Source organism: Sander lucioperca, chromosome 22 (assembly GCF_008315115.2).
Source record: "Sander lucioperca isolate FBNREF2018 chromosome 22, SLUC_FBN_1.2, whole genome shotgun sequence".
In the NCBI taxonomy this organism is placed as follows: domain Eukaryota; kingdom Metazoa; phylum Chordata; class Actinopteri; order Perciformes; family Percidae; genus Sander; species Sander lucioperca.
In genome coordinates this window covers 17,388,288-17,411,781 of record NC_050194.1, presented here as the reverse complement: position 1 = coordinate 17,411,781, position 23,494 = coordinate 17,388,288, and the positions used below count along the sequence as shown (strand labels likewise).

The 23,494-nt window shown below is 42.0% G+C and overlaps 1 protein-coding gene across 10 annotated transcripts in view; it reads left to right on the top strand.

The window, feature by feature from the left end:
* Nucleotides 1-23,494, top strand: part of LOC116061113 (zinc finger MIZ domain-containing protein 1-like) — a 109,802-nt gene that overhangs the window by 66,101 nt on the left and 20,207 nt on the right. For 5 of the 10 annotated variants that reach the window (XM_031315023.2, XM_031315024.2, XM_031315022.2 and 2 more), the window contains exons 3-5: nt 4,331-4,450; nt 9,737-9,850; nt 14,497-14,602. In XM_031315023.2, the coding sequence (XP_031170883.1) occupies nt 4,382-4,450; nt 9,737-9,850; nt 14,497-14,602 (289 nt within the window). In that variant the 5' untranslated portion in view covers nt 4,331-4,381. Of the gene's footprint in view, nt 1-4,330; nt 4,451-9,736; nt 9,851-14,496; nt 14,603-16,123; nt 16,148-20,201; nt 20,452-23,494 lie in introns of those variants that run through there. The other 5 variants (XM_031315029.2, XM_031315028.2, XM_035997404.1 and 2 more) reach the window with 3 other exon arrangements.

The following is a 23,494-nucleotide window of genomic DNA, read 5'->3' as shown; positions in this document are numbered from 1 at the left end:
CTCGGCCAACAGTCGGAAGAAAACAAGACATATCTCAGAATCAAAGCTTATTAAAATCATAGGGGTGAAGAGATGCTTCCTCCTCCCTCATCTTTATCACCCTTAAGCAAGTGCCGCAAACAGCCGAGCCCTAGTCAGTGATTGCGCTGATTAGCCCTTTATTGCCTAATTCACCTACAATAGTCAACACACGGAGACCAGATCACCTTGAGCAGTGCGTCTCAATGTGTCCCCATGAGGTGCGAGAGTGATGCTGATTTCTCCGCTTAGGCCACCTTGTTCAGTTTTAATAGTGTCAGCAGTACTTTGAGCTTTCGATTAGTGTGTGTGTATGTGTGCGTGTGTGTGTATGTGTGTATGTGTGTATTGGTTGAGGGGGGTGTTTCACACTGCTCTGCAGAGGTGTAACACCCTGCCTGTAGTGTTGTTGTTAAGCACATTAGGAGTGACTGAGGGTGTTGTTATGGTATCATGATGCCAGTCCAGCACTCAAGGGGAAGCTGAGAAGATCTGTGCGTGTGGTCGGCATGGTGGTCGGCATGGTGGCCAGCATGGCCTGCTGTCTTTCTACTCCTGCAGCCACCCTCTTACTATCTTGCCCTGTTGGACTTTGTTGTGGCAACACGTTCCCAGATCTTAACAATTACTTTGGTGAGCACAATATTATCATAATGATAGCCAAAACTACGTAAGACGTAAGACCCAAGTTGTATAAAATAGAAAAATCCATTTAGCAGCACTGTGCCAGGCCCCAGAGTAGCCTGACTGTTTTGGTTCACAAGCCATTTATATGAATAAATTAAATCTGTTTACTACTTCCCTGTGCCATGACAGCTCAGCTGAGAGACTGTGTAAAGTGGCGAGGGTTCGTGATCCATTTGTTCTGCTGTGATGGTGGGATAAAGCTAATAATTGTCTACTCTTCTCCCCCTCAGACTGTTTTCATCCTGCAGAGCAGAGGCCCACAACTAGTCTACGTTACATTAACAGGCTACAAACTCTCTTTGAAGATGCAGGGTTGGGTTTTGGGTGTCTGAAATAATGTTTAGATTCTGACAGTTCAAAAAGCAATCTCTCTTACTTACTGGAGATAACGTTCCACTTTAGTGTCTTCATTCACTATTATTTAGCGTTACCATCTTCCAGTCTCCGCCGTGGCACAGTTTTGTCATCAAATTTAAATCTGCATCTCTTTTCAAGGTACACTTATGTAACATGATCACGTAATGAGACAAACGTGGACACAACCTGACGGGAGACAATCCTGTCCTCCGCAGGGTGCCGTGTGGAAACAAAGCTTCTAAAGTGGTGGTACAGGGGGAAAGAAAAACATTGTTTTACCCTAGAGGTGGGCTGATAGCAGTGTGAAAAGCCCATTTGAAGAGGTAGGCCTCATCTGTCACTGGGCAATGGAGGAGGCAGCCATGCAGAAGCCCCCTGATTATAAAGAGATAATTTCATCCAATCCTCCGGTGGTGCTCCATCACCTTGCCGCCATCCTCCACTGCTTTTCATATTTGTTCCCAGCCTGCATCTCCTCACCCGTTTCGTTTTATTACACCTCCCACTCAATACATATATTTTAGCTCCCCCTTGAATAGGGAAGGAAAGTGGGTCTCCCTCCTCTCCCCTCCCACTCCATCCCACCTCCAATCCCCCCCATGTGTCTTTTGTTGTGCAGGAATCCACAGCTCTCAACTTGTTGTGTAACGCCGTAACGCCTGCCGTGCAATTTAGTAAATTAAGCTCAAGTAACGCATGTCTCGGCACCGATTTCCTCTCACACACTTCTGGGCTAACTAGCTGAATCATGGTAAAAAGGTTCATATTAGATAATGGCGCAGAGAAAATAATAAATGATAACATCTGTAAGATAGAAAAGAGCCTGTAAATAGGGTGAAGGCTCATAATTGCATCTGTTGTCATATCTCCACAGCATCGCGGGTTTAATCTTTAATTTGTCTCTTGTTAGTCATTAAAGATATAACAAAGGAATAGTGTTTAATTAGAACAAGTGAATATCTGAAAATTAAATTAGTCCCCAATGCTGCCATCTCATACTGTTAAAAATGATCTTGGGAAGAAAATAAATGTAAATATGTGGACCCAGGCTTTACAATGCGGGGAGGTCATAAGTATCATTACAATGTGTGTTTAACAGAATAAAGCATGGGTGGTGAATGGCAGCCCTGCCTCTTTCTTTCCCCTCATTTTAACTCACTGTTGGAGGTAAGAGGGATGACATCAAGAGAAAAAGAGTGGAGAGAGAGAGCCAAGGGAAGAGAGACAGAGAGAGCAGGTCGACTCGCTCATCAATAACCACAAGGTCAGACAGGCAGTGCCGGGCTGAGTGGGCCCTGTTAGGAAGCAGCAGCTGAGGATTTGTAGAGCTTGTAAAGGCTTAAAGCAATACCGCTCCGCCTTCTTTGTGCCACTAGCCAGGCCTTTGAAGGGCCAGGGAGACACCTGCTGGTGGCTGAGGGGCACGATGGTCCAGGGCCATCCCTCGCCAAGGATCAGCTCACTATCAGCTGGCACAGAGAGGGGACTGAGGGGAGTGTTATAGAAGCAAACACCAGATGGATGTAGCTAAAGAAAGTCAGTGCATGAACATATATCATCGCCTATGGGTGATGCTTTTTCTCTTGTGTGACATTCAGGATGTCTTCATTGAAAAAAAAGAGTTTATTTTTATATGCTAGTACTGGTGGTGTGAATGCATTTTGAATTCATGTATTCAATGTATTTTAATCTTTTTACCCAGAAAGTCGCTTGAAATCAGGATATTTCTTATTAGAGAATGAATATATTGAGTCAGGTTTGTTAAGTCCTGCTCCCAAATGCCTTCAAATTACCACATTTACACCCCAAACTCCTGCCAAGTCATAAAGGTGTTCAAATAGTGAGCCCAGACCTCCCTCAAGTCTCAAATGTCTGTCTATGTGACTTTCAAAATGTCAACAAACAAATACTTTCCATCTGCAAAGAGAGTCGGAATGGAAGAACTCTCTTTTTTTATGAGCTTTCTAATTTATGGAGAGGAATGCACTAGTGTGCCATTCTCTCCTCTCAAGTACAGGCATGAGCAGCTCCAATAGGTAGCATAAAAGCTCTTTAGCTGACTAGTGGAGTAGATTACTGGCCCTACTGTTAAATCCAGCTAGAGACCCCTAAGTGAGCATTATCAGTATGGTGCAGCATGCTGCCTCCTCTCTCTCTCCCTTTTTCTCTCTCTCCCTCATCTCACCGCTACTTTGTGCAGTGAAATTTCTCAGTGTGTGATGGTAATGGAGAAAGATGGCGTGGGGGTGGGAGGGGTCTGAGTGATGGGGGCAAGTGTTTGAGTGAGAGATGATGCACCGCAGTAAGAGATGTCCCTGCAGTAGCAAGAAGGCAAGACTGACACAGGATGAGATAAAGGAGGAGTTAAGGGGGAGAAGATGGAGGGATACGCTGTCCACCACCACCCATATATGTGCTTGTTAATTCACTCCCCCCTCCACTTGAAACTGCAGGTCACTATGAGTTATAGCCGACACCATGAGTGTCATATTTATTTGATGTTAAATGCAACATTAAATCAGACCCCCAAGGGCAAAATTGATAACCTTTAATGTAGCTTGTAATACTTTTTAACTTGTGATAATGTTATGTAGCATGTCGGATCCCAGCGCCATTGTTTGCCTTCCGTGAAAAATTATTTCTCTGGAAAAAAAGATAAAGAGAAGAAGAGGTTTTCCATAAGCTGCTACTCCAAAATCAATAGTGCGCTGTAAGGCGTTTTGTTAGAGGAACTCTTATGTAGCTGGAGAGCGGTGGGAGGAGGAGGGAGAAATGAAATGTAGAGCATGTCTGGGCCCAGAGTACAGATAATTGTTAACCAAAGATTACATAATGGCTAAGTAATGTAAACAGAGAACCACATGCCAAGTTAATGTTCTCACAGGCCAGGATGGAAGGGTTTCATGCAGTTTTCTGAGGCGGGCTCTGTCTCTCCACCTCTGTTCATTTTCTCCCCGCGGTGCTTTAAACATGGTCAGACATCCTCTCTAAGCCATCCAGTGTGTCCTCTCTGAAGGTGTATGGCAGTGTTCGGGGACAACTGCGAGGGCTTGTTAAGGGTGTCAAGGAGCTGAGAGGAATGTCATCCTTTGGGCTCTCTGAGGTGCTTGTCACCTGCCAAATCAATATCTCCCTGCTCAGTTCACACAGCACCACACACTCACAAACACAGATGTACACACTAAACTGCAATATCCTGGTGGTGATGGGATTGGCAGCTTCCCTGGGAAGAGGCGAGCTTTAACACGTGTCTGTGTTTCTGTTGCAGAACGCTCCAGTTTAATGGCTGGCAGGTAGAGGCCGAAGAGGGACAATCAACATGAACTCGATTCCGTCGATGGACAGACACATACAGCAGACAAATGACCGTCTGCAGTGTATCAAACAGGTGAGTGTTGTGTCAGCTGTCCGAGACAATATGCCATCTTGGTGTAAGTAGAAGTATAATGCAGTAGTCAGACTCAGCTCTACCTGTAACATGCACAATATACTGCTTACAAAATAATGTAAAAATAGAATTACTTTTAATTGAATAATTTGATACTTAATTGCAGAACTTTATTTTTGTACTGTGTAAAAATACACTGTGGTATTGCTACTTTTACTTAATTTCAGTCAGCCGCAGGTTGAATTGTTGTGTAAAACAAAGATTATGTACAGCGTTGATATTTGACATTAGGGCTCTGACTTCGTCTGACCTAACCTAGAATCAGAGGCTACAGGGGGATGCTTGGTGGAGATGGGGCTTTTGTCAGTGTAGTGTCAGGTGAGGGGAGTGGCAGCAGGCATGGCAGCAAAAGACTGAAGGTGTAAGTACAGTGCCATGATGGTGCGTTGGATATTACTTCTTCCACAATTTGGTACAGATGTGAGGCATGTTAACAACCACCGGCAATTCTAATCCGTATGAATCCGGTTTGGATGATTTCATCTTGTAAATTGAGTTTAAGTGTTAGTTTATAACCCTTCAAACTGAGGACCGACCTTTCCAACTATCTCACTGAAAACAAGAAACATGGCCAGGAAGCTGAAACAGGTTTTCTTAGTTACAAGTTGACATTTCAGGGATATGGATTTTCCACCAGTGCAATTTATATGGACAGATGTTTAATTTTCATATTTGTGGGACTTCTGGGGATGTTTGGCTAGTAGGAAAGTAGGAAGCTTACACCCCCTTTTCTAAGTTTTTGCCTGTACACACACTCGCAGCATGGCCAGAATGCACCCTAGTTTTCCTGTTTGGCCACAGTAAAGTGACTAATCTGTTCACTCTTACTATCAGGACTGTGGTGTGACTCAGGTTACTGACTGGGGTCAAAGAGCGGAGGCTCCCCTCCCTCCCCCATCATCACCCTTCTTTCTTCCTCCACCAGTGCTGACTCCCAGCAAGTCCTTTTGTTCTCATCTCCACACCGTTTACTGCGGGAAGAATCTCTGGCAGAATTAAACCGACATACTCGCGTAACCCCAGGCTACAGGGCTCCCTCCCTTTGATCTCTTTTCTTAACTGACGGCCCATTTTGTTCATGGGCTCTGTGCTGTGGTCCACCTCCTGAAAAGTACATCAGAGAGCCTTTGAGACAATGTATGGGCCTTGCACTTAAACACAATTGTGGACAAGGCAAATTGTTTTACCCTCGGCAGGGACTTCCCAGCCATTACTGAGAAAGAGACAAGGTGAGGCAGATAGCAAGACAGGGCGAGAGTTTAGGGAGCAAACAGAGGGAAGCCCCTATGTGTTGAGACAAGCTTTGATGTCCTTGAGTAATAAAGTAGAGAGAGGTAAACACTCAAGCAGTCTGCAGTCTGGTTACCTCCTTCACAGCAGGATATTAAATATTCAATGTCCCCTCCTTCTTTAGTTGTATGGGAGGTGAAATTGGATTCTATTAATGCACTGTATTCCTAATAGCTAATGAATTATTCTGTAAAGGCACAGAACAGGAAAAGGGATTTGAATCCATCTAACACAAAAGTGTAAACAATTCAAATGCTGCGGGGTTAAATGTATTAATCCCCGCAAGGCAAAAATTTAAACAAGCACATCCCAATGTTAGCGGCCGGGGAAGCAGCACATGGGTAAACATACCAATTAGAGAGATCCATGGCATACAAGGAGGCCTCCAGTCCATCTAATAAATGGTTAAGCGCTGGGTCATTTCAAACTAACCAGTAAGAGCCAGCACCATGCTAATAGAGGCAGCTTTGTGCCGCAGACAATCAGGGTTTGGAAGACCCGCATAATAAATACCATTTATGTCCTGCCAATTAGACTAGCAGTGAGCCCATTCAGCCGGCCGTCCATTCTCCTCCCTGCACAAAGATGATCATCAGGGGAGATCAGAACAATTAACTCACTATCTTCTCCCCCTGCTCCCCATTGTCCAATATCCAAGCCATTAAAATAATTAAGAAAATATTGTAAACCAATCCAGCTGTTTGCTTTAATTGAAAGTGTGCACATGCTGAAATTTGGCATCTCGAAGGCAGTACAGACGTGGAGCAGGAATATAAATGAAGCCTCCTCCATTGTGTTGTTGTTTTCTGGAAGATGTGACATGTCTGTCTGAATACTCCCAGCCAGAGCAGCGGACAGGGGAACAAATTGATTTTGTTGCTCAAATGATAAATTACTGCTGAGCATGATGATAAAGTAGAGGAAATTGGAATCTGTCAGCCTGATTGAATCACTCTTGAAAAGTTAAATCAGAAATCATTACGGTGGTAATTTTTAAATTACCGTCCTGTTGTGAAATTGCAATAATGTGATTTATAAACAATAACTTAACCAAACTGTTCATAAACTATGAAAACATGCATATTTTTTCACCTCGATACAATCATTTTGATATCTAAAATCTGTAAATGTGTTGTCTAGTTTACTTCTGCATTGTTTGACATTAGTGTTAAGAAAGTATGTGAATACTTACTACTAGATAAACAGTGGTGGTTAATGACGGAGGAATTGCAATAGCCAATTTTCACTAATTTTGGACATTTCAAAGCTTAATTGATCAATCAAAAAAAGGATCAGCAGATGAATCAATACTGAAATATTTGTTGCCCCGAATTTTTACTTAATATGGAAAAGGTAAACAACACAGATAGTGTTTGTTTTCTTATGTGTGCAGGTGGCGCTAAATACCTCAAGGGAACAACTTTTAATAGCAAAATAAATATATTCACTTGTTTAACCTCCAAACAGACGAGGATGTTTTAAAAAAGATACATAAAAACAGTTATCTGATTTCACTGCCAAACACAGGTTCTCACTGGCAGTTTGTTTTCCTCTCGCATCCTCAAATTGCACACTTTGGGGAACATGGGCTCCGTGATACTGCTGGTATATATTTCAGAAAGCGTATTTTTTCCCTCACTGTGGGGAAGCCAGTTTGCTGTCAGACTCTCCACTCAGTGATTCGTACAGGGGTTTGGCGGAAACTATGAACTCTCCTCTCGCGGCAGGAGCACTTCCTCAAACTGTAAGTGTCAATAAATCAAAATAATCTGGATGACAACCCTCTCTGTACTGCTGCTGCACTGGCTGTTTCTGTATGTGACTGTGTTCTTTTCAGGGTTAATTGTCTCTATTAATATGTTTTCAGTGCTCTGGGGCATCGCTTAATAACAACAGCAGCATAACCAAAAGCTGTGATTTTGAAATGGATGCGAGTCTTTGCCAGTTTGTGTGCGCTGTCACATTCAGTTTAGCTGCAGATGTGCAGATCATGTTGTTTCCAGACGTGACTACAGAGGATGATTGTATCTGAAGAAAGCTGTATTCTCAGGACACTGCGAGTCCTGTACGTCTTTGTTTCCCTCGAACTGAGCCGAGCTTTTACTGGAGTGTAAATGTTGGAGGATCATTCTCACCCAGGGGACGAGGATAGGGGGGAGTGAGGGGTCTCTTGGCCACTAGTTTAGGTTTGATTGGTGGTTTTTGGCCGAGTAGGGGGAACATCTGTGGTGTGGCATTGCCAAGCTCTCCATGTGACAGCCACACTGGTGGGACCAATTGTTCTGAGTGCAAAGAACAGTAATCACTTCAAGCCCGAGTGTTGGTGGTGTGTTTTTTTCTCCTCCCCTCTACATATTCTCTCTCCTCCCCCTTTCCATCCTTGGTGCGCTGATTGCGTGTGTTGTCTAGCTTCCAGACTCATCTAAATTTAGCATCTGTGGATGTGTGTTTCTCCAGGAGACTTTATCCACTAGTAGAATTTACATACTCAGCAACCCCACTACGTCTCGTCCTAGTCTCCCAAAACAAAGACACGTAGGTAGAGTGGGGAACAATCTCAGACAGAACACAAAACAAACAAGACTGGTTTCATCCGGCCCCTTGTCAAACGCCAGCTTTGTAAATTGATATGAAAGCTGCCTTATCAAATCCTGACCTCTGCTGCCCCCTAAAGAACAAACAAGCAAAAAGCACTGTGATGTAGGGACTTTACTGCTGTCACTTCCTCTTCTCCTTTTCTCCCTGACAGTGAAATCAAAGCACACAGACTTGTTAAGAAGTCAGCCATTCACTTTAAGCTGACAAACCTCTGTATTTACCTTTGATGCTATGGAGTGGGAGTCCATTTGTTTCTGGTTTGTACAAGTGCACTGCAAAGGCTTGTGCGCATTATCTCTCCAAAGATAAAAGATTAGTGCCGAGTGGATGTGGTGTGTCTGCTCTTCTATGTATAAAGTGAGTCATATTAAGGTTTCAAAGCTTTCAGAGAAGAATGACTGATAGGGAGTCCAGTTGGGCGACCCAGAGTGGCCCATTTTTGCAGTTTATTTTGCTGCTACACAGCAAGACAGACAACAGGGTTAGTGAGCGGGCTGCTGGCTCCAGTGCCATAAAGGGGTACCTGTAGGTCAAGGAGTCTGTTGTCAGATAAAGTCACAGTACAGCTCAGGGCCGGCTGGTGAAATAAGGGCTTCCTCGGCTATGCATGCAGCCATACAGGGAGATTTATTGCACTCAGTGGCAAGGCAGTGCTACAGAAACCTGGGGAGAGTGAAGCAGCAGCATGACTCTAATGGGCATATACCCCTGTAGCCCTGTGCATTAATACTTTAAACCTACAACACAAGTGATCTAAAGTGTAATAAGATAAATTTTGGGAAATGTGGTCGTAAAAATGCTGCCAATGTGAGTGCTTTTAATTATTCATTATGTTTATGGCATGGCCCCTGTTGTAGTGACAAGGGAATTTTTCTCTCACAATCCATCCGTCAATTTTCTATCTTTTATCCAAGGTTCAGGGAGGCAGCAAACTAAGTTCAATCATATCCTCCACATATCTTCTGATGGATGTAGATATAGAAGTAATTTAGTTTATTTTTAAAAGTAGGTGTAAAAACCTTTTATTAAAGGAAACCGAATGTTTGGAGATGAGCAAATGTATTTTGTATTTAAATTGTAGTTTATGTCGATTAGTATTAGTGTTTAATACCTAATGACTAAATTGCCAATGCACAACTTTTAATAAAGCAGACCAGATTCAGTATTTATCCACTGCCTTAACATCTTGATATAGTATATTGATCCATTTTACTCACCAATAAATCAATAAATGGGTAACTTGATATAAAAAAAAAATCTCTATTCTGCTTTGTAGTGATCCTTGAATGTCCTTGGACTCTAACTTATTCCCCTATCTTTCCCTTTTTTCCCCTCCAGCACTTACAAAATCCAGCAAATTTCCAAACAGCAGCAACCGAGTTGCTGGACTGGTGTGGTGACCCCCGAGCCTTCCAGCGCCCCTTTGAGCAAAGCCTGATGGGATGCCTAACGGTAAGTCACCACTCATGACCTGGTTTTGCAGTCTCATACTCTGAGGTTCAAGGACAATGAAAAGGCAGCTAAAACAAATGCTGCATTGGCTCTTTCCATATCTCCCTCAGGGTTACGAGGGAACTAATGTTTAGCTGCCTGATCTTCACTGAGGTCACTGAAAAATAAAAAGTATTTCATCTTGTAGAAACTACTGAGATTCAGTCACCTTTCAGTGACTTCAGTTACAGTTTGTGCTGTGGCTCATGAGATCGGCACACTGGAACACGAAAAGGAAAGCAATAACGTCCTCAATCCACAAAGCAATCAGTGCTTATCAGAGAATACAGTTACAAAGCCCTTAATTCCCGTACTTCAATGTCTAGGGACTTTTGATTAATTCAATAATTGGTATCCCATGGCATTTGGGAAAAATACTTGACTGTTTTGAGACGTATACTGTAAATGCATACGTTACGCATTGGCCAAAATACATCAGAGTAATCACAATCTTACACTAAACTGTCGAACGATGTAAATATTCACTTGTTGCCTAAATAATCCTTTACTCTTTCTCATGTTCAATGTACATTTAAAGGGAATACTCCACCAAAAATCTCATAGGTGTCTCATTTACCCTCTGAAGCCCTAAAACAGAGGTGTCAAACTCAATTTCACTAAGAGCCAGACTGAAAAAATGAGAATCACATCAAGGGCCAGACATGTAAGTTTTATCGACATGCTTTTATTTAAGAGAAAAAGTCAAATATCTTTGACTGTATTATTGCATTTCTCATAGAGCTTTCTCACTTACAGTTGGGTCCACATAAAACCCCCAAAAAGTCAGAAAAAAGTTCCTTAGCAATCGTAGAATTTAGCAAATCAAGCAAAACAATAATAACGTTTTTTACAACAACCTGTTTCTTTTTCTTTTTTTTTCTTTTCTTTTTTTTAATTGATTCCATTCAGCATTGTCCCATTAGCATTTAACATCTCACATATATGTTTTCCACGTATACAAAACATACAAATATTTCACTCAGGGATCAAAAACACAAATAGACAAAAATTCACAGTTAAACACAAAACTCAGTAAACTCGAAATTAGTACATTTTTCACTTCAGTCCACATTTTCATTCCCCTCTTGTAAAAACCTTTCTCTCCTGGTGAAGGATAATGCCTAACACAATCTTATGAACAATTGAACAGTCAAAATTTGTAGCAAGAACCAAGGGGATCTATAAGATACGAAGTTTTTACCAAATAAAGTCTGTTCTCAATGGTGTTACAAAATCAACCCAATTACTCCAGAAATTCTTAAATTTATCAGATTCTAGTCTAACTAAGAAAGTCAGCTTTTCCATCCTGTAAATGTTATATATTACTTTGACCCAATCCTCCATTTTAGGTACCTCCGTTTTCAGCCACTTCCTGGTAATAGCTTTTTTACCTGCCACTAACATTACTCTGAATAAATATTTGTCCCCTGAATATATTAATCTCTGGTTCACTATTCCCAAGTACAAATCGAAAAATGTAAATGGAAGTTCCATTTTCAAAATGTTTTCCATGCATTTCTTTAATTCAGGCCAAAAAGGTATAATGGAGGGGCATTCCCAAAAGATATGAAAATGATTGGCTTTACTTTCTCCACATAGTCTCCGACATGACTATGTTCTTCCAACCATATTCTCTCCATGAGGGAGCATGTTGTCTTCCATTGATCTCTTCCCATTCCTGCTTTGACAACATCCTTCCCCCCTCCTTCTCCCACTTTTCTTTTATATATACTGTATTATGACCTTTTAAATTTTCCACTTCTTTATATAATTTTGAGATTAATTTATTGCCCAGATCTGATTCATATGCTAAAATAAATAATTTAATAATTCCCGACTCTACCTCATCTTACAACAACCTGTTTCACAGCCTGAATATGCAAACTCTCTCTCTCTTTCTGTTTTCTGATGCCTTTTTTGAAGCTTTTGACTCTTAAGTGTCAACGTCGACAAATCTGCCGTGTAATTACAGTTTAAAAAGTTTCCTGTCTTTCTGGTTTGGCGCACAACTATTTATTGTAAACCTTCATTTTTATGCGGGCCGGTTCAAAGGACAGCATCTCGGAATTACAGCAGTTACAATTGATTCCAAAACAAAATGTCCATATAAACTTCTCAAACCATTCCTAATTACAGTAAGTACTTCAAACCTGCAGGAGGTGAATATTTGATGATGGATTTTTAGTGGAATATTTCTTCAATGAAAAAAACTCTTCTGGTGGCCAGGATAGCTCAGTTGGTAGAGCAAGCACACATATGTAGAGGTTTATACATCGATGCAGAAGGTCCAGGGTACAAGTCCGAGCTGTGACGATTTCCTGCGTGTTTTCCCCCTTTCATTCCCTCCTTTCATAGCTGTCCTATCCATTAAAGGCGAAAATGCCCAAAAAATAAACTCTTCTGAATTATACTGTGTCAATGCAGACAGGAGAGTTATCAAATGGAGAGATGGCTGTCTGTCTTCTGGAAATTTTGGGCCAAGAGCCAGAACAGACAGTCAGGAAGAACAATGGATGGACTGCGGATGTGTCACTCACCTGTCACCTTGGGCCATTCTGTGCTTTAACTTGCTCATTTCCATACCGCCTCCAGCAGTAGATAAGAGATACATATAGCTCCTGTTGGGTGCAATTTGTAACCCCGCCAAGCCAGCGTGGCTACAGCGAGCGAAGGAACCCAAGAGATTTGTACTTGAGCACCACAGTGAAACTGCTCTGACACATCCCTCCATTTAAGTGATTGTGTTACTGCTTTAATGTGCTGCAGCAGGTGCCTTTTCCTCCATTTCGCCAATTCAATTTGTTTCCTGCCGTGAAAATCTCAAGGCTTTTCCTTTTAGTTTATGGGTTGTATAGACCTTAGCGTGAACCACACTGCGAGGGAGCACAGACAGTCTGATGTGATTGTGAAATTACTCAGACTGTAATGGTAAACACTTCACCCTGTTGCCTGCATTTTTTGTATCTCACTGCTGCCTCAGTGTTGGCATGTGGCGATGTCAGACAGGTGGCTACACCGCAAAAACAAAAACATCTTCTACAAACAGCTAAATATTGTCATTGAGGCAAATTTGCTATGTACCGTATAGTCTGCCAATGGGGTAAGCAAAAAATGACTTTCTTATAAAATACCCGAAAGATCAGGCCACTATTAAATATATCCAACCTTAAAAACATTTCAAGGAAAAGGTTGCTTAAAAAACAAGATTATTTATCTTTGAAATCATCCTAATGTGGAAGACAATCCACCACCAACACTCCACTGACTGTACAATTTAAGTGCTGAAATTAGAACTACTTGTTGTAACTTCTTACACTAAAATTACCATTTAGCAAATTGTCCCTCACAAGCTTAGACTCTAATTAGACAGCCTATACTCGTATATCTTCTTCTTAATGGAGGATTCCTATAAATAAAGGCCAGATATGAATACTCTGTTTTGGTGTCACATCAAGACTATACTTACAGGAGATAATGATATGGTGCAGGGAGCAGTGTTCAGCTGTGCTACCTCAGGGCTTGTCTTGAACTTCGGATCGCGGCTATGAAAACCAGGCAGGAAGAAGAATCTGTCTCTAGTGAGGCATGTTGGTCCACACAGGCCTTAGTATGTCCTAAAGGTCTTAACGTCTTGAGCGGGTCTCTTTGAGCTGGTAATGGCAATGCTAAATCAAAGCAACATGTGCCACATAAGGGTGATTTACATTACCTCCTGTGGCATGTGGATGTTTCTCTTAATGTTTCCTCTCAGTGGGCATCGCAGCACCGGAGGCCACATTTCGCCCACTCATATGGAACTGATAAACTTATAGTGACTTTATCCTTTAAGTTGAACTGAAGGATGCTGCCAAACTTTATTCTTCTGTGACAGCCAGAATCTGGGAAAATGTTGGGACAAAATATTCCTTTTGAGAATGAATAGTCCTTTAAACTGCTCCCATTTCGGAGCAGTATAATCACTTCAGTCATGAGATTATGTTTCCATTCCTGTTTATTTGTCTTTTGTATTAATTCTTGTTAGTTAGCAGGATATCTCCAAAACTTATTGAATTAAATTTGATAGCATTTTGTTAATATTTTTTCATCAACTTCTGCATTCGAATGAACCAATTTATATTCTACAATGGTCTGTCACTTTTTAAGATTAAACATTTAAAACATTTTCTGTTCTGAAAATTAAATAATACAGCCTTGGAACTAGGTATGCACTTTCTGAGCACTTTGTACTTGTCTCTTCTGTAAAGCTGAGAATAGAATAGAATAGGAGGATAAAAAAAATATCAATTGAGTTACTAAACGCTCCAAAAACGTAAATGTTTTTTCTGTCGGTTCATTTATCCACAAATCAAAAATGCATTCATTGACGTCTTGTCTTTATTGTTGACCTATATGTGGCCTTACAGTATGATACAGTAGTATTTATATGATGTCAGATGTGTGAGTTTTTCCCAAGAAATAACATACAGTATCTATCTTTAAGTAAATGCTTTATCTTAAGTCCCTGTATCATTTAGTTATTTCCTCAGTAGGAATGAACCTCACACAATAATGGAATAGAATATGTGACATTATCCTGACTGAGTGCTGCATGCTGTCATTGTGTTCAGGTGGTCAGCCGCGTAGCAGCACAGCAGGGCTATGACTTGGACCTGGGCTACCGGCTCCTGGCTGTGTGCGCTGCCAACAGGGACAAGTTCACTCCAAAATCAGCAGGTAAGACCAGAGTTTTCTCAACCGCCGTCTCAGGCCATCTGGCCATGCTGGCCTGTTTGAGCTCAAAGTTCCTGCCTGCATTCTTGGCAGCATTTCATGATACCCACCCATTTCTACTAGACTGTTTAAGATCCTGATACTCCAGAAAAGCACTCTTAACCTAATTGTGTTTGACAGCATTTCAAGTATTTAAGTTGATTATCGGAATCTTGCAAAGACTAAAAGAAAAATGGCTCTCTGCTTAATACAGTAAATAGTCCAACCATCTTTTTCTTTTGTTTTCCACAAAAATAGTAACACAAAATACCTTTTCCTTTGCCCTCTAATATCTGCATAAACTTTGAATTCTTCATTTTGGATCTCACTTCCAAACTTGTTCACAACATGGAGAACTACAGCTACAGTTTCTTCTCTGGAGATTTAAGACAAAGTGCGTACAGTAGAAAACGCCATTTCTCAGACGCGACAAAAAAACGACTTTATCAGTGACAATGAGTTCCTGTTTTCACACAGCACCGTCCTCTTGATACAATGATGGATTATTGGGACAGATGTATACTGCTAAATGTTGTTATCAAGCTGGCGAAAAAGCATGCTGAAGCACGACGGGAATGAAGATGTATCGGCTGTCAGCAGCTCGGAAGATAACAGGAATATTTTGTGCTCCTTTACACTTTGATTTGTGGGTTCCACCTGTCTTGGGTTATGAGGACAGTGGGGTTGTGCAGTTGCTTCTGTGTGCTCGGCCTCTCCGCTGAGCCATCTTAAGTCTACTAGGACATGAAAGTCAGAGCCACATATTGTTTGAATTTTCACTTGTGTTTGGCTTTTCTGATTTATGGCGTCCATGGTTTTATATGTGGTAATATGAGGCTTCAAATCACGCAATGTCACTCTTATGTCAGCCACGAGAGGGGAATCATTCTCTGCCTGCAATTAACTTATACTGCCAAATGTTGTAATTCTACTTAATGCTAAATCAAATCTCAGGCCCTACTTTATGGGCTTAGATAAGATTGCCAATTGATTCTCTGTCTGAATAATTCCCTGCAACAGTAGTCATTTGGAAACCAGCAAGTACTCCAGTCTAGGCAGCATCCCAAAGTGCATTTCATGGACAATTATATACCTGTATGCATGAATATTTTGAGAGGCCTGTAGAAAGAGAGAGGGAGAGAGAGAGAGAGTCAATGGAACCCACTAAGGAGGCATTCTCCTACAAAGCTCCCAGAAGCTCTTTAGAGTGGAGGCCTCAGTCGAGGAGGTTGTTAAAGCGGAGAGAAAGCCCTCTCTGGCAGCCAAGGGAGAAGGCTCTTAAACGACCCTCCCACAGGGCCCCAGGGGCTGGACCCACTCCCCAATGTCCTGCGGGGGCCGTTGCCAAGTGACGGGGGAAGGGAGTGAGTCACATGAAGGGGCCAGGATGGCGGCAGCAGGTCAGCCATCCAACAGGAGATACAGAGGAGTTAGTGTCTGCCGTTCACTGAGGAACAAATCTGAGAAGCTAGATCAAGTCTGTGTAGACTGTAGAGGACATAACATGAGGTGAATTTTATGTTTAATTGAATACAGCGTCCTGTGCGTAATGTTCTTGTACATTCTTGCAATTATTTGTTTAGCTAAATCTGACAGTTTTCCTGGATGTGATACAATTTATTTTAGATTATTTATTTTTTTCATTAATACGACAGTCTGCCATTTGTTGCATAACAAGCTTTTTTTGTTGTTTTGGATACAGACAGCTTGAAACTGTTCCACCTTATGTTTGTTGCTTATCTCTGCTCACAAAGGGGCTTGTGCCTAGGAGTTTCCTCAAAATGTATAAGCAGAAAAAAGTGTGCAGGGAGCATTTGAAGCCAAATCTTTACTCTCATAACCACTGCCCTGCGCAGTCAAATCTTGTAATCTGCTCTGAAAATCTATGTTCAAAGTTGACAGGAGGGGGCAAGATCTCTGGTAGTTATGAGCGGGGCTGTCTGCCACAGAGGACGTTAGGCCAATATCTGAGCGCTAATAAGTAAATCAGATTTGGTGTCCTGTTTTAACCAGGCATACCTTGTCTTGGCTCTGACATGCGGCGTGGTTGAGCTATTACATTTCTGTTATGTCATCTAAATTCCTCTCCAGAACATGGGAGAAAATTGAGGGGGAAATTGCGCTGAGGGGAGGGCAGAGCTGATTTCAACAGTAGGAAATCAATGTTCACAGTAAACTTACAGCTGAAACAGGTTATAGCTTTGACAAATGTATTCATAATGTAATGCCTCCAACAGTTTAAGACGTTTAAGTCGTTTGTTAATTTCCTTTGTAAGAAAAAAAGCTTAGAAGGGCAAAAAGTAGACCTTGATCCTAATAACACCAACAATGTGTATCTTCTCGCCTGAGGAAAACTTCATTATCACCTCCTATTGATTTTATAAGTCAGCATATATACCTGAATTATAGCAAAGTGAGCAGTTTAGAGGTTTAGATGTTGGCTCTACACACAGTGTGATTTAGTGAAATGTACTCTTTAATAGATGTACTCAGGGGGATTGGCCAGTTGTAGTCCTTTTGCCTTTTTGCAAGCGGCCCACAATGCTGGGGGAGGGGCGTCTGTCTGCTCATAGTGACCTCTTTGTGAATGAGATTAGCCTGCTCTATTAATCTGTGATTACTTGGACTGTCTTACCGCAGGGCGAAGCATTGCACGTGGAGCGAGTGGCAACATCAAAGCAGGGAGATCACTCGCTCGGTGTGGATAAACTCATCAGGGCCTCCCCCTCCTCTCTCTCTCTCTCTCTCTCTCTCTCTCTCTCTCTCTCTCTCTCTCTCTCTCTCTCTCCATCACAGGGTATATTACAAGCCCTCTTAGGCCTCTTTCATTAGTGTCACACCCCTCCTGCAGGATGGTTCAGTCTGGTTCGAGAGCGTTTACAAAACGCTTAATCACGAATTTTCCTCCAAGAGGGTCAGAGTGGCACATTCCCAATCGTTTGCGCCTCAGCAAGCTCTTGGAATTCCTCAGCTTTAAAGGAGTGAAAGGAGGCACCAACTAAAAAGAGAGGGGGAGCAGTTCATTCTCTCATGTAACAACGCCTGGTAAATCAGCTATTCAGCAGATAATTAGTTTGGCTCTGTCAGGCTGGTTTGTCTCTATACTCATTTCACACCTTGCAGGGCTGTTTTCAATTTTGATCAAAAGACATCGTAGGTTTTAGTTAACAGTGTCAGCATGGCAAAATAAAACATCTCAGAAAACAAGTTTTTATAGTTCATTTCATCTTGTTTAGCTGGTTTGATTGATGGAGTTTCTATGGTGGGACTTCTGGTAGTGTAGGAGGGGATGCTGTGCATGTTTGTATATCAACCTTAGGCAGTGTGAGCAACTGCTTCATACTAATAGAAACCTCGAAATCTAGAATATCCATCATAACAGCCAAGTAAAGTCCACTTTCTATATGTGTAAAATCACAAGTTTGTCTTAAAATGTGTACAACATGCAGACATGCCACAGGTGCTGTATGTATGTGCAGAGTAGACAAAGGTAGTAGGAACAGAATTACAATGTGGAGAAAACAGAATTACAATATTAAGTGGTTTAATATAAAATACAAAACACATCAAATTAATTATAAGTGCATTACATCCTACACATCTAAGAGTTTTAGGCAAAGTATAAACATGTTTGAAGTGAAGACTAAATGGAAAGAGGAACATTATCTTCATGCTAGTAATCTTATTTCAAGATATAAACTTTTTTTTAAATGGAAATTACAAAAACAGGAAAGATGCAGTAATTCTCACTGATTTAAAAAAAACACGGTTAAGATTAAGATGAACATTTTTCAAGCTTTTTTATACTCGTGGTTGAATTCTTTAGTTTACTTGAGTCCAAATTTAACGTAAATTTCCTGTAAACTGTAGTTTGAAGTGCTGACTGTACGGCAGTGCTGAAGATGCGGAGGTCAGACGTGTTGTCATTGAGCTGTGGAAAAGTCTCTGATTGTACACACAATACAGAGGTCAGATACACACAGGCCATAAGGGCTGTAATTTCTCTTCCCAGAGCTTTCCACACCATTTCTTTTTTTTTTTATAACTTTCTGTCCGTCTGTCCACCCGGTGTGCTTCAACATATAGTTTAGCTGTGGCTTTTCCTAAATAGATGTGTGTGTGTAATAAATTACACATTGTTGGTGGCCCAGTTTGACTGTCAGCGGCAGTTGAGAAATAAACAACCTTTAGTAAATCAGATTTAAATGCACATTTAAGACTTTATTTTCCATGTATGGAAGCTTTATTTCAGATGGCGGTGAGGCAGCCATGGTTCCTCAAGTGGTGTCTGCTGTTATTTTAGTCCCAAGAACTGAAACCCAGTCTAAGGATAAGTGTTCACTCACCCCACCTACTGTATAAACACCTCATACATTATAATCATTAGAGGTCCGTACTGTTATTTACAAGATAAAGTCCACCACAAAAACAGATTTTCTAAATCAATGCTTGATCTTATCTATCAAACATGGATTTCTTTTCTAGATATGAGTTACTTTCTTAAATCTCTCAAACTCTTCTTAAATCCCCCCTAAATATTCTTTAAATGTAGATAATATTTTGTACACTACACGTTAATTTATTCAAACCCAAGAGGCCTGAAGAATACAGTTACATGGATTTGATAAAAGCTTGGCTGCACCAGTTTGTAAAGACGTTCCCGTGTCAGAGTTTACGAGGTTAAAGGCTTATTATATACGATATGAGTGTCACGGAAGCTACAAATCTACACTATGTCTACTTTGGACCATCAGTGTGTTTTACACTATATGATCACTGTATGTGAAGTCTTCCAGCCAGCTATGATGGATGTGTTAACTTGAGGTAGGGATTCAGGGCTGTAAGTCACCTGCTGTGCACTTAGCTGATAGTAAATACCACTAGAGCAAATACAGACGGGAGAGACCAGAGATAAGAGCTGTAGAGCTTGTCTGTCCTTCTCTGTAGTTGTCGCAGTTATTATGTCTGTGGCAGCAGGAGGTGATTGGTAGCATCTTCAGCTGCTCCATATGGCTCTGTTATTTGCAGTGCAGCAAAATCAGATGTTTGCATATTAGAATGAATTTACATTGTACCTTGTGTATCTAATTAAATGCATATTATTGTATTTAAGCCACAGATCAGTTGACACCTGAATCGACTTGCTGATGATGAGTGTATTTTTTATTTGCAGATGACAATATGCTCCAGACTGCCTCAGGTGGTCTGTCTACCCAAGGTTTCCATGTTTTATATGTGTGTAATTATTTATCCAAAAGCTCACTGTGGTTCATGTGTGCTGAAAGACAAATGTGGTCTAATTGGCCCCTCCCTCTCTGATTCCAACGCTCTGTGAATCAGGAAGCCACAATACCCAGCCTCCTCCTCCTCCTGCTCCTCCATGCCCCTTAATTACAATGACTAGTTTGATGGATTAAGTTGACTGTATGCAAAGACAAGGTTTGGGGGCTGAAATCACCGCTTAATGTACCCACCTGAAATGTGTCTATCGCCACTTTTTTGCGGTGCATGTCCCTCGTAACAAATGTTGCTTTAAATGAATTGATTGAGGCTTCTTTTTACTCGTTGCTCTGGATGTGGGCCAAGATACAGCCTGTCTAGCACATTAGGCACCACCCCCCTTTGCAGGTTTGAAATGTGAGCTGCCTGCATTTTTCCCTCTCCTCCCTCCCTCCTCCTCTCCCCTCCCTCCCTCTCTCCCTTCTGGCGAAGTGGCTGTGGCTGCTTCTGTGTGATGTGTGTATTGGGAGAGCAAGCAATGGATCACTAGACAGAAAAAGAAGATACATCAATAACTGCTGCATACATCCGAGGTGAGGAGATAAGCATTTGGTTTTCTCTCTCCCTCTCTGCCTGTCCTCCCCCCCCACCCTCTCTCTCTCTCTCTCTCACCCCCCCCCCCCCACCCCTCCCCTCCTCTCCCTCCCCTCCCCCCTCTGTATTTAACCCTTTACTGCTGCAGAAGCCGGCTCCTAATTTTGCTAAATTATATGTGACAATACGCACCTTTCTTCTTCCCTGACCATGTGTCCTCCTTTTCTCCTCATGGCTGTTAGTGCTGTATGAAGTTTCCTTTTTTTTCTTTTTCTTTTTTCCAGCTTATCCCTGTTTTCCCTCTCATTGTCTCTGGGGTATTTGTTGCTTGAGTGCAAAGAAGCCGGTGGCAAGTACAGCAGGAGCCCATTAGCAATGACTCCATCTGTGATTGGTTTTGCCTGCGAAACGGAGAGAGCAGCCATGAATAATTGATGTGTATTGTGCAGTCAGTCACTGGACACGCAGGGAGAGAGGAGAGGAAAACAGAGAGAAGCTGCTGCCCTGAGACACCGAGGGAAACGTGGGGGAAGAGGGAGGGAGGGGAGGGGAGGTGAGAGAGGAAGAATGTTAGAGAGAAGAGAGGAAGGTGGGAGGGATAGAGAGACACAGAGAAAGAGCTTTAAAATAGCTGCTGGTTTCAGTAGTGCAGAGATTAAGGCTGCCCTGTATCGCCTTTGTTCTGCTGTTGCAGATTTGTGCTCAGAAGTGTTTCTCGACACATGAGTTCCCCCTTTTTCCGTGCAGTGAAGAGTGAGAAATAAGCAGGGACATTGCTGGAGTTAGTCTGGTTGAAATGCGGGTGGCATTTTAGACATGGAGGGGGGGTGGAGTTTTCACTGCTGTGAATAGGACAGAGCTGCAAAGCTGTAAGCTGTCAAAAGGAGGAGACAACAGTTAAAGAGGGTGTATTCAGTGACAAGAGAGAAGGTGGACCTGCTGCTGCTGAGAGTAACTTCACATTATTTCACCCCTGGGGGGGCAGATAGAGGGTTGGTTGCTGCATTGGTGGGTGCAGGCGGGCACCCTGCCACGTCTTAAACTAACGGAATGGGGTTTGACAGTATGACAAGTGCCTCTCAGCGCCCCGCGTGATAGAGTTGCAACAGCTGACTGACGCATTTGACCCACTTACAGCTCACACAGAAGGGGTCAAAATGGCCTTGATTATCTCTCTGAGTCGAGCTGACCTACTTGAGGTGGCGTTTTTTGCGAGACTCTTGGCAGTTTATCACACCCACTCCCCTCTGTGCCACACAGCACAACCAGCCAGGCTCACTGCAGAGACACGCACACATTTTCTCCCTATGTAGTAATTCACTAGTTTCAGATCAGGGATTCAGTGTTGCTCATGGTCCAATCATGTGTGTTTTTTTAAATAGGAACAACAGGTTTAAATTTTAGACATTCGACTGCATTGAGATGCTAATGCACCTGTTTTGTTCAACTTAAAGGAATACTTCACCAAAAATCTATCATTTGAGTATTATTACAACATACAGATGAATGACAGAATAGTGGAAAAAGAGGGGTTTTTGTAAGTTTATTTGGACATTTTGGATTTTTTGCTGTGATTGTGAGTCACCATCAAATCCATGCAAGCTACAAACTCTGTTAACTAACAGAAGATAGATTTTGGTTGGAATATCCCTTTAATGAATGAGTTCCTGTTAAGAGAGACATTTCTTTCTCCTATTGACTTAACTTGAGAATTATTGGTTGGTTGGTTGGTTTCTTTATTGTTCACTTGGCTTTCTCTCTACTAAGAGGGGTTTTGTTTAGCTGTACAGTAAAGTCCTGGTTTTGGAAATTTTGGTGGTTTTTTTTTACCAAACCATATATTGAATATATGATATTGATATTGAATCCTCCAAAGATCAGATAAAGAGGGTGACAGGGCCAGCCATACCAGCCGATCAGTGTAGTGGATCAAGAATAATTATATTTTTAGGTTAATGAACTCCAAATAGTCGGTTTCACTGGAGGTTAGTGTGAAAACCCAGTGACGTTTGGTGAGAGCACAGCAAGTTTTGGTTAAAAAAAAAAACTGTGCTTCATAGACAAATATTTGTCCTAACCAAAATTTGTCACAAAAATGGTACAAAGTGGTAGCCTGACAAGCCAGACCCACATCAAGGTGTTGGGTCTAGGAACTCACCATTGACAGGGCTCAATCCGAGGGGTTGTCTTTCAAATTCCCTCTGCACTCATAGCCAACCAGAGCAACGCTAGTTGATAGATTAAACTTTTGCTGTATCCAGTCGGCAAAACTCAGAACACATCCTCCTTTTTTAAGAATGACTTCAGTGCTCCAAGTCTTCCAGAGTCGCTGCCAGAGCCGATTTGAAAGACCGCTGTTCGCCAGCAGCAGCAGCCATCTTCTTTGTTTTCAAGTAGCAGGGAATTCAAGCAGAACCGTCACAACTCTTCCGTCCTTATGTTAAGCCCGCCCACCGACTCTATACACGATGTGATTGGCCTGACCAAAATTTGTTTTTCCAGCTCGCAACCAACGGAGAGTTGCTAGACTGACCCTGGCTGCAAATTACATTTGCTGCCGCTAGGGTGCGTCTAGATTTCTAGGCTAACACAGTGGGATGTGATCTCTGAAAGTACTAATCAGAGTATTAAATTGAATTGAAATGCCAGGTGTAACCGTAGGTAGAGTTTCCTCCTCACATCAAAGGGGGAACGCAAGCGCATCCTCCTACTTGTTAGTCTTGCTGTAAGTCCTTTAAAGAACAAACAACAGCAACCAAAAGCAGGCTTCAGTGGGTGCACTATCATTTGATCTTAGTTTATGATCAATCCCATACAGTAGGTGGAAAGTAGTCATACATTTGGCATGGATCCGGTGTCAGAGTGCAGAGCAGTGGAAACACTTAACTTGGTCTGTATCTACAGCAGAGTGAGTTACCCTTCTGCAGAAAGCAGTCAAGGCCTTTATACAATCTTTTATGTGTTGTTCGGAAAGCAGTGCAAACTTGCTTTCAGTTATCTGCGTCCTCAACTGGTAAGAACCAGAAAATGAGGCTGAGACAG